The sequence below is a fragment of the Cryptotermes secundus genome, unplaced genomic scaffold (assembly GCF_002891405.2).
Source record: "Cryptotermes secundus unplaced genomic scaffold, Csec_1.0 scaffold928, whole genome shotgun sequence".
Classification (NCBI taxonomy): Eukaryota; Metazoa; Arthropoda; class Insecta; order Blattodea; family Kalotermitidae; genus Cryptotermes; species Cryptotermes secundus.
In genome coordinates, this window is record NW_019738362.1 from 213,509 (window position 1) to 230,976 (window position 17,468).

The following is a 17,468-nucleotide window of genomic DNA, read 5'->3' on the forward strand; positions in this document are numbered from 1 at the left end:
CAGTCCGAACGCGTGTATTTTGTGCATGCCTCAAAAATATGAGATTCGGTGGTATGACCCTTCGCACAAGAACCCGTCCGGATAAACTGTATTTATCCGAGAAGGCCTTCATTCGGCATCGTGGCGACTCTACAAACTGAGCTACAATGAACATGTGACCCACCGAGCTTCAACAGCAAATTTCTGCCATCAGAATATCCGTTTTCTGGGATCTTACGAAGGGAAATGTTTTATATGTACCAAAGCTTCGGAGGAATGCGATGCGACCACCATCTGCCCTGAAAAAGGAGGCAACGCGTTCCTCCAAAACGTTGGTACTTATCTACCAAACTACTCGGCGCCGCCACAAAGATATGTTGACATAGGCCTAAGTAGTTAGAGAACCTACTTGCTAAGGAAGTGTAGGTACCACATTACCGAGGTAGGCGGTAAAGTTGTCCCTGTGCTTAACCAATTAAACACTACGCCATTAAGACGTATGGAGGAGTGGATGTTTAGATCCGCAGTATATAACGGCATTACTGAAACCTGAGACTGAGGGCGCTACATGCAACTGCTAGTGTTGGAAACAGATTTACCGTGTCAAACGGCTGGACCCTAAGTCGTACTCTTCGACAAATTTTATTGGGAGGAAAACAAGACGAGTGGAGCGTAAAGCACACACGGCAGATGTCGGGAACTATAGTCAGTACGAGAGGGCACGCAAGCCGACCGCCCTTCTGTGGTTCTCTCGCCTTTCATTTTGCTTTTCATTAAATTAAAGTTAGCTTCTCTTGCTTTGTTATTACTACTGCGGCCATTTTAGAAGACGCAAATAAGTTGGTCTAAGAATTCAGACTCCAGTGGCGTTATCGTCTATATCTGAAAATGTCGCGTTATTGGGGTGGGGTTGACAAAGCTGATCTGATTTCAACAGGGAGAGAGACAATTTCCTGCCTGCGAGATCCAGGCGCAAACGAGACGATGATGGTAATTCTATTAATCCCTTAAAGCCCACTGGTTTCTGTATGTGCCACCTGCTCTAACATACTGTATCTCTGCATTCTGCCCACACAGTGTATCTGTATGTTCCATATAGTTCTCACAGTAAACAGCGACTGTTTCCCTAAACAGCATTAACCGGTTGGGCTTTGTAGCGGAGACGTAATATGTTTCCTGTGAGGTAATGACTGAATTGCTATATATTCTGCCCACACAGTGTATCTGTATGTTCCGTATGGTTCTCAACAAACAGCGACTGTTTCCCTAAACAGCATTAACCGGTTGGGCTTTGTAGCGGAGACGTAATGTGTTTCCTGTGAGGTACAGACTGAATTGCTATATATTCTGCCCACACACAGTGTATCTGTGTGTTCCGTATGGTTCTGACAATAAACAGCGACTGTTTCCCTAAACAGCATTAACCGGTTGGGCTTTGTTATGCAGACGTAATGTGTTTCCTGTGAGGTGCGAACTGAATTCCTATATATTCCGCCCACACAGTGTATCTGTGTGTTCCGTATGGTTCTCACGATAAACAGCGACTGTTTCCCTAAACAGCATTAACCGGTTTGGCTCTGTAGCGAAGAAGTAATGAGTTTCCTGTGACGTACTGACTGAATTATTCAGAAGAGCTCAAGTCTGTAGAGTAAAAAAGAACCTTACGTAAATACTTTGTAGATGATTGGATTCATCTGACTCAGAAATAGGGTCCAATGGCGGAATATTTTATATGGTAATGAAACTTCGAGTTCCACAAAAGGTAGGCAGTAATATCTTTACCACCTGAGCGACTAGCAGCTTCTCACGAAGGACTCTCTTTTGCAATGTCGATACACTCTGATACTTGGTTTTTGAACTGAATCCTCAGTAATCTCTAACTGGACTCAGTATAACTCGTCTTTTGATTTCCGAAACATAAAAATAATTCGGTCAGTTTACATAGTGTGTTGAAGCTCACCCCGGACTCAACTTCGTGGGCTTCAAGTGAAGCTATGTGAGTTGACGTGCGTCGATAGGCATTGCAGTGGGGGCAGCGTGAACAGCAAAGTTTGGAGCTGCTATTTAAGCGTATGCATATTTGTATAAACTGCGAGAAATATCGTCTGACTGCTGCTGCATTTCGAGAAATCTCGGTGACTGCAGGGAGCATGTAGCACGCAACGCAGATTGAGAACTCGTAGAGCCCCATAGGAAGAGACATAGGCTGCATGAAAGGATAACATTAAGATGGATCATATGAAAAGAAGGTCTGAAAATGTGGATTGGACTCAACTGCATTTGGACACGGTGTGAACATGGCAATAAACTTTCGATTACCATAAAGACACAGAATTTCTTGGCTAGCTGAGCGACTATTACGTTTCGAAGAAATAAGATCCGTAAATTTATTACCTTAGAATGACCTGAAAATGAGGACATTCCTCTGCAACTCTCGAACGAAACAATTTTCGCTCCGATTGTGGGCAGAAACGGGTGTAGTTTTTCGTGAAAATTGTCCGTCGCTATTTGATTTTTACCGAAATTTGTCCACAGAGTTTGGTAAACCTTCCCAGCATCAAATTTAAATAAAAAAAACGCGTTCGGCGGTTCCAGAGTTGTTACATGCAGACAGATAGACACGATGAAGCAACTTTTAGCGACAAAAGCAAGAAAAATCCGTCGATATGAACTACTAAAAGTGACAGCGATTCGACGGATTCAAAAACATTTATTAATTAAGCATAATGACATCTAAGAAGCTCCTTTGCTACTAAATTGTATGCCTGTCTGATGTGGCCTTAGGGACGAAAATAAACTCCATATCCTTGTTGTGTCCGTCCACTTTTGGGTAGACCATGGTGAAGGTTTCGGGGTTCCCCGCGGGGTAGCGGCTACCACTTTCTGAACCGCTGGGCTAGATGGCTAATTTCGCGAATTTTCGGAACTTAATTTTACATCTTCATGACGTTACAAGGCAGTCACATGACTATTTGCATAAAGAATAGGCATCAGTGAATTGCACAACAAAATATGCCGTAAACAAACACGTGCAGAAAGGGACTAAGTACGCGCTATCTCAGGAGTAACACGCCTAGACGAACTCTGCAATCCACCCTGCAGAGCTACGACTCTGTGCGGTCAACAGGATGGAGACAATTTGCGATTCGTACTCTTCGCGTAATGCAGGGACAAATAAATCGGGAATAAAATGGGCAAGACACGTATAATGCATGGATGAAATTAGAAAATATAACTTTGGTTGAAAAACTCAAAGAGACCACTTGCAAAACCTAGGTGTAGGTGGAGAATAAAATGGCTTACTTACAAAAAGCAATGCATGAAGACGTGGGCTGGATAGAACTGGCTCAGGAAAGGGAATAGTGATGGGTTCTTGTGGAGACTGCGATGAATCAGACACAGCGCAATTGTGAGACCTCTAAAAGGATATATTGCTTAACAGGGCCAGTACAATCACTGTCCCTTGCTGGCAGTCAGATCTCTGTAATAGCCTCATGGCTGTCGCCATGCAGTTTCCACTGGTAATGATACACGGGCAGCTAGAAATGAGGCAGCAAAGCAAAAGATCATAATATACCAGGTGCTAATGCCAAGAATTAAATATTTGTTTAAACTGTTCGCGTTTCCAAAATACTTCAAGGCTCAAACGTCAAGGCTGTAGCCAAACGTTTCTCTTTCCACGAACGTCAGGGCTAGGGACACAAACACCGCGCATGCACTTGAACTGACATCATCAAGAAATCAAGATTTATCCCTCGGTATCACCGCCGACGTTTTATCTAAGTGGGCACACAGTTTGTGATAACGAAGTGGGCTCAGCCTCATCTCTCGGGCTGCGTGATTCGCTGGTATCTATCAGAGCTCCTCCTTCTCGCGCCCTAAAATTTCAGCTTCCATCTGTGTCTGGTTCTAAGCAGTAGGCCTGTTCTCCCCTCTGGTTTCAAATCAAAATTCTGCATTCTGTATCGCCATGCAGTGCGGCAGAAATCCACACACGTTTCGAAGAAAAATACTGCTTCCATCTTCAGTACCGAACAGTAAGCTAAGCAAGCAACCAGCAGTAAATTCTTTAATAACGTCGGCAATCTTGTACCACACTACACAGAGCCAATCCCTGCTCTTTATGTTGACCTTTATTTCCTGCATCCTGTTTTTTGTCATGTCAGAGGTATATACAAATAATTATAAATAATTTTTAAATTACAAAGACAAAACAACTCTGTCCAGTGTGACTATTGAAGTTTTTACTACTTGAAAACTTAACACCCTTACATGTTTCGGTCCCTATAGACCATCATCAGAGGGACATCGATACCTTTTTGGAAACTACTATCACACTGGACGGAGTTGTTTTGTCTTTGTAATTTGTTAGTGTTAAGGACCAGAATGAAACAAATCAATTTTTTAAATGTTTAATATAATATTCGAGTTATTTTGTTTTCATCCCACTAAATGTTTCGATCTACATATCAAGATCACCATACGGTTTTTATGAATTACATATATCGTTACTGAATTATTAAAATGGGTAATTTTTACGTTTATTACTATAAGCTAATATATATAATTTTAATCTTAATTTCTGTGTGCAATGTTTCAAATGATATATACTGAAGTTTAAATGTGATAAAAGTTAAAATCTAACGGTTAAACAAAGTTAAATTAGATAAAAATGTGAAGTCCTAACTTTTAAACATTACAAACGGGGGGTATTTGAGAAACTGGTTATTGTGCAGTGTATGGGTTCGAGGTTTTTTATGTTTATTGGGCATGCGAAAAGCTGGAATATAAACACAATGAATTTAACAGATGTGAAGACGGTAATGAACCTTTGTCATAAACAAAAGGCCAAGAATTTCATCATGAGGCAGAGAGGGCCCCATGCAGGGGTGTCTGTACCCACGTAGAATAGATACATGAAGCAATTTGTCGCCCCCCCCCAAAAAAAAACTGAAAGTTGTGCGGGCAAAACACGTCTATTCAAAACGCAATAGCGTATTTGTGGTATTAGGCCTAAACGATAAAGTCGCTTTGTCCAGTTTCAGCGACCACCGCCGTGACGTAAAGCCGCTCCATCAGCGTCTGCACGGCGTCGCGGGCAACTCGACCTGGGTCCAGTGCCCGACTGGGTCTTAGCCCCATTTAAGGCACTACCCGTCTCTTACTGGAGTGACTAAACGAAAAATCTAAACAGGATAGTCTGTCTCCCAGCCGAGATTCAAACCGGACATCTCACGAATACAATCCATAAGAGGTACCGCTTGAGCTAACCTGCTCGGCGCCACCAAAGCCGATTGATATGTAGGTGGACCGAACTGCGCGTGGCTCCTAAAACCTCCAATCAGTCTATACTGCCGGTTGTTCTGGGCCGTTGCAATAAATTAATTTTGGAAACATTTATATGCGCTCCCTTTTTGCAGCTGGAAATGAACTGTGAACCTCAGAGGGTACAATAACAGGCTGTTATTTTAAGCCTGCCGTGCGTTTAGTATAAATATGCAAACTGCTCGCGCTATGGTTCCGCGCAACAGCAGTCACTCGCTTTGATTTAGTGTCGTCATTATGTAGTAAAAACTAAAGGCAACAGGAAAATTTGTTCAGCGTTAAGTTTTGTATATATTTGTGTGTTCTACAAATGAAGAGAGAAACATAAATACACAGCTCAGTTTGTGTTATTATATTTGGGGCCCGCTTGTGTCAACACTTCCACCAATCGTGTCGGCTGATTGATGGCCCCTAAGCACAGCAGTATGCCCGCAGCCGGCCGTACAGCTCACGGCGAACCAGCGATCGGCTAGCTCTGTATGCTGAGATGAGACGCCGTGCAGTCCTGTAGAAGTTCGCTTGACAGTTCTGAGGAACGTACTGACTCCATCTTCAGGGTCTAAAATATGGTATGCAAGCAAAGGGCAAACAGCAAGTTGAGTGACCTATTAGCCTATCTTCCACTCTGAAGACGCAGGATGTACGTTCTTCCTAAACGTCGGTGTCACATTTCTGGAAGACTGCCATCAGAATCTCAAACCCAGCGTGTCGAAACAAGGCAAGGAACCAAGATGGTGACAGAGAAGCGAAACAGGTAGCTCCACAGGTCTGCATTGCCTCCCACCCTGTTTTCCTTGCATCCCTGTGTCATCAAAATATATTCAAGAACTGAAAAGACTTCCGTGAAATTTGATACACATATTGTGCCACTAGGGGGCAACGACCGATTCAATTCTCTTATTGCCAAAAACACTAAAATGGCGGCAGTACAAAATTCTACAACGGGAGAGATGTAGTGACAAATCACCAGAACTTTGTTCTCATAATTATGATACTCATGTTGATCACGCGGTGTCTGATGTCATGGTGATAACCAGGGCCCGGATTTTGATGACATGTCATCTTTTCTTTCTTGTATTCTATGCGATGCTCTTAAATATATAAATCTCGGATATGAGCTGCTGGTTACAGAAATGTAAATTTTAGATGTATTTTTTTTGTAATTTTTTGACATTTTAGGTTTAAGGTCATTTTATCATTTTGGGGGTAATTTTTTGATAAATTTTTTAACTTTTAAGGGCTTTTCTTGTCATTTTTGGCCAATTTAGGGAATTTTTCTTCATATGTTTTCTGAAATGTGAATAACATGGAAGCGAAGTGTCCTTTCTTTTCTCCTTTAGGTCATTTTCCTGGATTTTTTCGGTCATCAAAATCCGGGCCCTGGTAATAACTCATGAAGCTGTGAAGCTGTTGTTCGAGGCAAATATAAGACATATCTAGAAATGTTCGCGTGAACATCACGGAACATCACGATATGTTAAGAGCAACGATGGTGGCGATGTACCGACGCAAACTGCACGCAGACACGGGAGGGCTTGAACACGCTTACACGTATGACTGACACTGGACATTCTAGTGCGCGCAGAACTGACCTCCAGTCCATACTGTACACAAAATGTAACACGAACACAAGAACCAACACAATTTATAGCACATTCCGGCGCAAAGGAGAATTACACGTCTGCGATTTTATTAAAGAACACAGAACTCGTTTCGTACGAGCCCAAACCGAACTGAGAAATCTGCAAATAGCAAGCTAACATTTCTAGACAACCTCAAACACGTGCTTTGCATTAGTTGAAGTTCTGTGTCCAGGCTTCGCGACCAGAACAGATGACTAGCCTAATTCATGTCATATGCAGTTGGAGAGCGGTGACGGACCGAAGCGTTGCTACAGAAACCGAGGGCGGGCTGCAGCTCTTAGCTAACGCTCCGTTGGATGCGCCCTGAAGCATAATATTCTTCGAAACACAATAAACTCTCCCTAATCCGGAGTAATTTGGGGGACAAAATAGGTCATATGGATTACTAACTTATGGAGGTGAGCCCTTCTGGAGGAGCCGCAAATTCTGCGGCTGCTCAAGAATTTCCCAGCATTTTATGGAACCCGAAGGTTCATCACCGTGTTCACAAGAGCCCTCCACTGGTCCCTATTCTGAGCCAGATCTATCCAATCCATACCATCCCATCCTATCTCTCTAAGATCAATACTAATATTATCCACCCACCTATGTCTTGGTCTCCCCTGTGGTCTCTTTCCTTCTGGCTTTCCCACCAACATCCTATACGTATTCATTTTCTCCCCCATTCGTGCTACATGACCTGTCCACTTCATCCTCCTTGACTTGATCATTCTAATTATACTTAGAGAAAAGTAGAAGTTATGAAGCTCCTCATTATGCTGATTAGTGAAGCAAAATGTAGTCCTAAGAAACAAAAGAATACTTGCGAACACAAATAAGTTCAAAATTTAATAATATAAATAGCGTTGATGAAAATAAATTACAAAATATCACTGTAGAGGCTTTCTTTAAGAACTACATTTATTCATCGATAGAAGACTCAGCTCTTTGCAGGTAATAATGCATGTTTGAAGAAGCTGCCAAGTTTTGCTTGAAGAGACAAATGTCACATCTGCCTTCTTAAGAGCCGTCTTGTACTCAACTGTGAACGGCATTTTTCATTTTACATATTTCGATCCGGATTAGCGAGGGTTTGCTGTATGTTGAAATATTCAGTTCGTACCATAAGAAAACAACGTACGTCCCCATTAGTATAAGCTGTTTAGGGATATAATCGCAGCAATACATTGCGCATATTGGTGCAGTTGCTACCCACTCCAAAATTGTGAAAACTTGAGATATCAGTTAACATATTAACAAGACAAATTCCACCCTTCAAATGTGTCGTGCTATGTACAGACTCTGTGCGAGGTGCCAAATGCCCACGCATCATACATCAAATTATCGCAGACGTTCCACTGAAATGGTCTGCAAGAAAACTGAAGCTAATTAGCATTTTCCGGTCACGGTAGCCGAGCGGTCTGAGGCATGTACTGTCTTCGCTCGCTCGGAAACCGGGATCGTGGGTTCGGATCTGTATCCTGTACGAACTGAATTCTTATACACTGCGGGTCACGGTAGCCGAGCGGTCTAAGGGACGTACTGTCTTCGCTCGCTTGCAAACCGGGATCGTGGGTTCGAATCCCACTCAGGGCATGGATGTTTAGTTTGTGTGTGTGCGTTTTTCTGTGTTTGTGTATAGGTAGAGGCCTTGCGACGAGCTGATCCCTCTCCCAAGGAGTCCTACCGAATGTGTAAGATCTAGAAAAACCGAAGTGAACGGAGAAGTTCATGGAGGTAGGCCTAGGCCCACTGGGGCTGTAGTGCCAAGGGAAAAAAAATTAGCATTTTAACACACCAAAACCAAAATGTGACCACCGCCTTGGAGGCATGCAGACCCACAGTCTGGTCCGTCTGAACACGCACTGATGTTGCGAAACTTGATGCAAAATGCATTGTTATAGGGAGTTGGTGGCCACTTCATTCCGCTGGCTATAGAATTCGTATTTCCAGCAGGCGGAGTAGCGTGTTTCGGCACATTTGTGCCATCTTCAGGTCCACTTATTTGTTACAATTCGTCTACCATACGGAACATTTACGTTAAGTACATGAAGAAAAAATTATATCGAATAGCCGGACCTGAAGATGGCACATATGTGCCGAAACACGTAGCCCTAGACAGCAAACGCCGTCTGCTGGAAACAGTGTTATGCTGAAGGAAATAAAATAATGATCTATATCGATTTACACAACAGGGAGCAACAAAATATAGGCTACACAATTCAGTCGACAGATTCTTTGCACTACGGCCGAAATTCTGCCTGCTCCAAGCAGACATGCCTATCAAGACGGAAGCCTATCAGCATTATCAGTATTTTCTAGCAGCATAACCTGTCACGCTGTTCGTCAGTAGCCCAGACTGCATTGGGAAGGGTGTAGAAGGAAGCGGTCGTGACCCACTTCAGGGTAATACCCCGACACAGCTCACTCGGTCTACCGAAACTAGCAGCAAGTCACGAGCCCTACCTAAAGCAGACACAAGGAAGGGGAGAATGATAAATGATACAGAAGGAAGAGAATAAATCAATGTGCACCCGCTAGAGGAAGAATTAGAGCTGACTTGTAGGTCTTGTTGCTTAGCGCTGCCTGCCAGCGGTAATTGCTCTAAGCAAAGTCTGCTTTCACAAACACGATTAGATATACATTCATGGAAGTTATTAGGAACCCGTAATCATTTTTATTATACATTTTATGACCGTAATTAAACAGAAACACTTCTGGCTGTCAGCAGAACTACAGTTTCAATGAGAACCTTGTGCTCTGAAAGGAGGAAAGTTTTCGAAATCTCAAATCACACCGAATTATAGACAAATAAATCTGGCATACAACATGTTAGTCAACAGTAATAGAATAATCGTCCTTCGTAAAACCCAGCCACAAGTACAATACCAATGTTCCACGGCGTACTACATAAGGCTAATGAGACAGTGCCTGTACTAGATAAGGCTAATGAGACAGTGCCTGTACTACATAAGGCTAATGAGACAGTGCCTGTACTAGATAAGGCTGAGACAGTGCCTATACTAGATAAGGCTAATGAGAGAGTGCCTGTACTAGATAAGGCTAATGAGACATGCCTGTACAAGATAAGGCTAATGAGACATGCCTGTACAAGATAAGGCTAATGAGACATGCCTGTACAAGATAAGGCTAATGAGATACAGTGCCAAATTACCAGCAACTCTTAATTATGAGCCGAGCCAAAGAAATTTCCTAAACATCCGCATGCATGGGTCGACGTCTAATAATCTTCAGCTGGAAATTCATACTGTAAAACTCTGCAGTCTGCCTAGACAATAACCACTTCCTGAAATCAGTGCCTCACTCTGATGCGCTCGAATATGTTGACGGGAACTTACAGCAACACTGGACCTATAATAAAATATTTTGAAGCGATGTCATTATGCACAGCGCTCAAATCAGGAAGAATTCTCCCGTTGAGGCACTCGGTCCACTGAACGGACCGCCTCATGCTACATTCCGCCGAACGGTATGATCATACGAGAATGCGGTTGTGGCCTAATTTGGGGGATTATTCTTGCAGGATAGAGCCGATTCCAGCTGGTCACCATCTGAATGCATTACCGCTCGAATCGTTGCTCGCTAGTGACAAAGAAATGTCGCAAAACTTGTCCCGCCTGTTTTGTGTAACAAAATGCCGAGTGGTCAGAACTGGAAAAGAGACCTGGAAGAGCTGCTTTCCTATGCTCGCAAAATCAAACAGTAAATAGATTTAAGGGGGAGGAACCCGGGAAAAAGTAAACGGGTATATAAACCCCTTTCCTCCCGCAATAAGACATATATATCGTTGGCATATTCGCAAAAATGTTGAGACAAAATTAACCTGTTAATTTCTCCGCGTCTGTCCCAGCATACAGCAACACGAGAAGCATCCTAATGGAATTTGTTATTGGGGAGTTGACACATTCCAGTTTAAGTCAAAATTGGGCAGCGATATTCATTTCTGCGCCCAACCCTTAAAACATTTATCGGAAAGAAATGTTTAGAATAAAAGTTACAGACAAAATTAATATATAAATTTTACTTAAATGTATTATTGTCTCAGTTGTTACAATTTTCAGGATAATTAAACGAAACTTGTATTTCTGTTGTCATCTGACAGGCTTACTGTAGTGAACCATTAACCAGATTTTCAACAAATCTTCCATTGGACACGACTGTTCAGATTCGTTGACTGAGCTCAAATGCCGTGAAGACGGGAGGCCTAAATAAGTAATCACATGCTACATACTTCATCAAAAATTTCATTACTTGACGGTGCAGCATAGAATTATATACGGTCAGGCGCAAATAAAAACAAAGGGAACTGTAAAATTACCGATGGATTCTGCCCCTATAATTTTTCGCCCACGGTGAGACGTGGGAACTGCATGCCGCATTACATCACCGTAACATTTGCCCTTGCACATTAAGCAGGCCTGTAGTTCACACAGAATAACATGAATCCGTTTCCAAACACAGGACAGAATCAATCCAAACTTTATTCCCTTTCTTTAACTGCAGTGTTGCTGAAATGGCTGAACATTCAGTGGCTTGGCGTGCTCTTCAACCCTAGATTTCTACCAGACTGCAAGGAGTCACAACCCAGACAGCAGTACAGCAATTTGCTTATTTAACGCTGTACTTCTTTTGGCTTATTTTGGACTTCATCCATCGTCTAGTATGTAAAAGACCACGACGTTTCGGAGATTGGATCTGCCTCCGTCTTCAGGTGGGTAGGGAAGGATAAATCTGTTCAGTTGGGCCCGTTAGAAAGAGCTAGTCTCAATCACTGTCCAGTGATCCAGTCTCCGAAACGTCGTGGGTTTTTTTGTTTTACATACCAGACGATGGATGAAGTCCAAAATAAGCCAAAAGAAGTACAGTATACAGAATCCTCAGAATCCTTTCAAGTCTATCTAATTTTACGCTGTCAAATATGGCCAACTTTAGCGTTCATAATAGGCCGATTAATTTATATGGATTAGATTTCAGTCATTTATACATATAGGTCTATATGTTACATATGCTGAACAAAATTCAGCTGGGAGGAAGATTCACTCAGTTGCTAATCAGGATAGGAAACTTCGATAGCCTCCAGACCTAATCGGAAAACCAATGTTCATTACCGAATAACCATAAACGTGAGGGTAGCATAGGCTTTGTTTAATTGTCCCAAAATCTGTCATATTAAAAAAAAAAGTGCATTGGACCTAATTCCGTGCTTCATGTCAGTTAAACTTTCGTTAGAAACCTTTGTCATTCCAACAAACATCGGCCGAGTTGAGCTCGAGACATGCATGCAGGTCTTTGTATGAAGCGTTCGTTATATGTCGGATTTTAACCAAAATTGAAATGTCAAGAAATTCTTGCAGGCCCACTTACATTTCCCTTCATATCAGATTTCATAACAATCCATTCAACCGTTCTCAATTTTTTTATGCCTACAGAAGGTCAGACGGACGGAGCTAAGTTACCAAGCGCTCCGCGTGGTTGCTAATGCGCCTAAAACCGTTGCACCCCGACGGAAATTCGAATCCTGATTTCCTACCCAGGGTTGCAGTGTTGATCACTACATCATTCAAGTGAGCGTCGAGCCTGCTATGCTATAGGCCTGTTGGCCGTGGGAAATGCAGAAGAAAGTCACTCAGTAATACTCGTGCTAGCCTATACTGACATCTGTTGTTACGCTTCTACGTTCTGCTCTGTATCCATGCATATGACTGTCCTACGCATGTCTCGCGATGCCTGGGGTGTAATTCCTTAAATAAGCAAATTTATACGAAGCTGGGAACAGAAGTTCTGTGGCCTCCAACGTTTTACTTTTCGGGAAACAAACAAGACACAAACGTCACACTATGCACACAACTCCCAGCTTGAAGAAAGGAGTCTTCTGGGATTTGGCACCGTGTATATGTGGTGTTAACCGACGTTTCGGAGGAACGTATCACCTCCATCTTCAGGGTAGAAGAAAAAATATATAAGAAATCTGCAAGCAAAGAGACCGTGAGAACCGGTAAGTCCAAACAGTCTGCTTTTACCGGTTCTCACGGTCTCTTTGCTTGCAGATTTCTTATATATTTTTTCTTCTACCCTGAAGATGGAGGCGATACGTTCCTCCGAAACGTCGGTTAACACCACATATACACGGTGCCAAATCCCAGAAGACTGCTTTCTTCATAGTCACCGCCGTGAAAGCCTCAAATCTTACAACTCCCAGCTTATTTCACAAACTTAAAGAGGTTTCGTATTCCGAATTTGGGGCTACCACAGTGTTAGAGTGTATAAGCGGAGAGAGCCAGAGGTTTCGGAGAAACGCATCGCGTCCATCTTCAGGATAGATGATTAAGGCAAACAAGAAGGCCGTAGAAGCAAGAATTTGTTTTCTTCTTAGTATCCATTCTGATTCTTGTAAAGAAAAGAAGCAGTGACGTATTTTGACAGATGCTCACAAGCAGTGTGGCACGGGTATTTGGGAACAGGGTGCAGGAGGGTGGAGAGAATTGTGTAACAAGTAGCTTCATAACTTACGCTCTACTGGCCTAACAAGGACGTGCCTTCTCTCTTCTGGGCTATAACGTTATGTATCATCTCTGTGAAATAAGTTTTGCTTGCTGTCCGCTTCATTCTGGTTTCTTCTTTGGCTTTTAAACCCTGAAGATGAAGGCGACATGCTCTTCCGAAATATTGACTTTCAACATAATACACAGTATTACAACACAGAAGATAAAACCCTATTGTGTAACTGCGGATACATTTTGAAAATATGTCGCATGTAGGTGTTAACGATTTGCGAAATTTTCTATACAAAAAAAGAAGCTCGGTATCCACAATCAATTTGAGGAAAGAGCAGCGCGTTGCAGAAATCTCAGGGCACTGACAAGAGAAAATTGGACTATACTTAGCTTTACCTACAGGCTTAGTTTGGGAAATTAACTCGAACCACAAGTTTCTTACTGAGGAAATACGTAACTTCTCCCTGTAAATACTGCAGACGTCTACAAGAGCCCATCGGGCAGACCGCATTTGCAGTTCGGTCTTGTCCTTAACTAGGCACCGGCAAACCAAATAATGAATGCAGTGTTTACGTCCTTTCGCGTTTACTTCAAAAGGAAGCCGCGCTGTAGTTCAAGCGGTTAGTCACTGGCTTGCCACCGCTGCGGGCTGGGTTCGAGCCCGGGTTAGGTTAAGTGGGATTTGTGGTGGACAAAGAGGCACGGGCAATTTTCTCCGAATACTTTGGTTTCCCCTGCCAATCTTCATTCCACAAATTGCTCCACAATCACCCTCACCTATCATCTGGGGCTGGTACAATAGGCCAGAAATGGCCGCAGTGCCCAGTGGACTAAGCCTCTCCCCGCTAATAACAATAATAACAAATGAATCTCTTCTACTGCCTAGGTTACGAAGCTCGGAGTTACGGGATTTCTGAATGGTACACCGAAGAAAGCGAACGTATCCTGTCTTTTTCCTGGAGGAACTGAGGAAATTCTAGCCCAGTAGCAGTCTGGGTGTCAGGCCTTTAGACTGGGATTCGAACCAGGACCTTCCCTTTTAAGTATATTTTCAACCACATAAACATGACGCCTGGAATCACCCAGGTGAGGGCAGGCGCGGGTCTGTGGGACGGAGCCGGGCAGAACCAAGTTACTCTCACCTGGGTTAGACTGGCTTTGGTACGACGGCTTCTTCATCCATTCGTACGGGCTTCGAGCAGGGCGAACCCCCTGTTGCGGAGGAGTGAGCGACCCGGCCACGGCGCCCGGACTCGACAGTTCACTGCTGGACACAGTGATCGGCGGAGACGGTAACTGCGGGTCCTCGAGGACCGCTGCAGCGGGCAACATACCGGGCCCATTTCCGAAATCTGGGGGCCACTCCGGCTGGAACATGTGATGATGGTGGTGGTGCCATGGGCCGGCGCTTTGCTGCTCCTCTTGAACGCAGTTTGGGTATTGTTGCAGGGGGGGTGGTGGCACTTGGTGGTGATGAGAGGGCTGATACCCCGCGGGCGGCGAGTACCAGGAGGCGGCGGAACTCGCAGGATGGTGAAACTGTGGTGGGCCCCCAGTGGAGGCAGTGGCCTGTTGCTGGTGTCTATACATTGATAAGGGGCTGTAATATGAAACCATTGTCTTTACGGCCAGTGCTCTGAAAGCGAGGGTCTCGTCTGATCTTGTGGTCCAAATTATAAACACATTCCGTCTTGAGAACTATCCGAACACACGCACGGCTGGCTCTTACACATGAAGGCAGCAGAGGGTCCAGCTGGATGTTGTACACACGCACACGCTGTCACCAGGACGCGCACATCTCGGTCGCTTGGGTTCGTATCCCGTACGAACGAACTGCACTAAATATTTCCCGCCCTCAAGAAAAAACCCTACGACCTGAACCCATTCTGCTCTGACACAAGAGTCAGCAGTGCGCACTGATCACCGCTGATCGCCACTTGTCGACCTGATCCATTCCACATTCACCAGGAATAAAATGGCACTCATATTTCTACCAATAAGACGCTAGGGGCGTGGTTAGCGATGCCCAATCCACACAAATATTAGCCAACATGGCTGCACCGCACACAGCCAATGAGGAATTTGGTACAGTCTGTTTAACTGGATGTAGAGTCTTCTGCACTGAAGTAGGAGCGGCGACTTACTTATGGAGTTGAGCCCGTCTTGAGGAGCCCCCAAATCTGCAGCTACTCAAGAATTTCCCAGCACTTTATGGAACCCGAAGGTTCATTACCGTATTCACAAGAGCCCTCCACTAACCCCTATCCTGAGCCACATCAATCCAATCCATACTATTCCATCCTATCTCTAACATCCATTTTAATATTGTCCACCCACCTACGCCTTGGTCTTCCCTGTGGTCTCTTTCCTTCTGGTTTTCCCACCAATATCATATATGCATTCCTCTTCTCCCCATTCGCGCTACATGCCCTGCCCACCTCATCCTCCTTGACTTGATCATTCTAATTATACTTGGATAAGAGTACAAGTTATGAAGCACCTCAGTATGCAGTTTTCTCCAACCTCCTGTTACTTTATCTCTCTTCCGTCCAAATATTCTCCTCAATGCCCTGTTAAGGAGCGGTGACATTTGTTACATTAAAACATTCTTAAGGAAGGAGCCCAAATTTCGGACTGTCCGCACAATGTTACGAGTGTAACAGAAGAGTATTACTACCTTCACAGATATGACGCCGTGTAGTCTGGTTGAATTTTGCTGATACTTCGGAGAATCATATCGATTCTATCTTCAGGGTAAAAGAACAAGGAAATATCCTGCTTGTACCCTGATCATAAAAGTAGATCCCTGTACGTCCCTCCAACACATTGGTCCAAAATATACAGCGTCACATCAGACAAGGCCGTATTCTAAATTACTATTCACTTTAGCTGCCGTAACGGTTCCAGTCAAATTTTTGCTCTTAGAATGTGTCTACAATTTTACTTTAAGGATGTGCCCTTAGGAAGGTCCAGGAAAACCAGATGGGACTGAAATTAAACGGGACACATCAGCTGTTGGCTTGTGCTGATGACGTGAATCTACTTGGTGATAACGTAGATACCATAAAGAGAAACACAGAGATTGAATTCAGGTTTTTCTTGCTACCATTCATTTCAGGACCTTTCGTCCTCTCGCTTGCTGTCTAGAAACCTACAAATCAGAATATACAGTGCATGTGCTGTTGATCTGCAATGGATACTTGCAAGAGGACGCCCAGTCTAACCCTAACGGGGATAATCTCTCTTGTGAAACTGGTGGACGTTCATCTACTCATTATCTTAAGATTGTTGAGTCTTTGGATATCAGCCATTGTCCTGTTCTCTTTAACCACGTTTCGGAGATTAGATTCTGTCTCCGTCCTCAGGTAAAGGCATACTCAGTTGGGCCCATTCGTAGAGCTAGTCCCTACTTCCGGACCGCAGTCTCCGAAATTTGTGTTTTAAACAAAAACCGGACGATGGGTTAGGTCCAAAAATTAAAAAAAATATATATATTAATTTTATTATAGATGGTCATTATCGTGTTCGCAAGAGCCCAGCACTAGGTCCTATTGTAAGCCAGATGAACCCACTCCAGGCCCTACCTCCCTACATCTTTACGGTACCTTAGACATAAGCACTAATTCCACCTAGGCCTAGGTGTCTGGAATCCTCAGACTGAAATTTTGCATATATTCTTCATGCTATCCATGCATGCTACACTCCCCACCCATTTCATCCTCCTTAATTTGATTACCCTAACATTATTTGGTGACGGTCACGGCAGCCGAGCGGTCTAAGGCATGTACAGTCTTCGCTCGCTCGGAAGCCGAGGTCGTGGTTTCGAATCCCACGCAAGACATGGATGTTGGGTGTGTGTATGCGTTTTAAACTGTGCCACATTGTCAAACATCTGTTACCTATTTTTATCTCCTGATTTTGCCCTGCATTTAGTGACGAAAACTTTGTTTTCTCTGTGTTTACTTCTAGACCAACCTCCTTATTTGCGTCAATTAAAGTTTGTGTTTTTCTCTTTATGGTGTCTATA

At 43.6% G+C, this 17,468-nt stretch overlaps 1 protein-coding gene across 1 annotated transcript in view; it reads right to left on the reverse strand.

The window, feature by feature from the left end:
* Positions 1-15,380, reverse strand: part of LOC111870933 (homeobox protein CHOX-CAD-like) — a 47,413-nt gene extending 32,033 nt beyond the window's left edge. Inside the window, exon 1 of the mRNA XM_023863580.2 lies at positions 14,584-15,380. Coding sequence (XP_023719348.1) covers positions 14,584-15,058 — 475 coding nt within the window. The 5' untranslated portion in view covers positions 15,059-15,380. The remainder of the gene's footprint in view (positions 1-14,583) is intronic.
* Between the last annotated feature and the right edge of the window lie 2,088 nt (positions 15,381-17,468).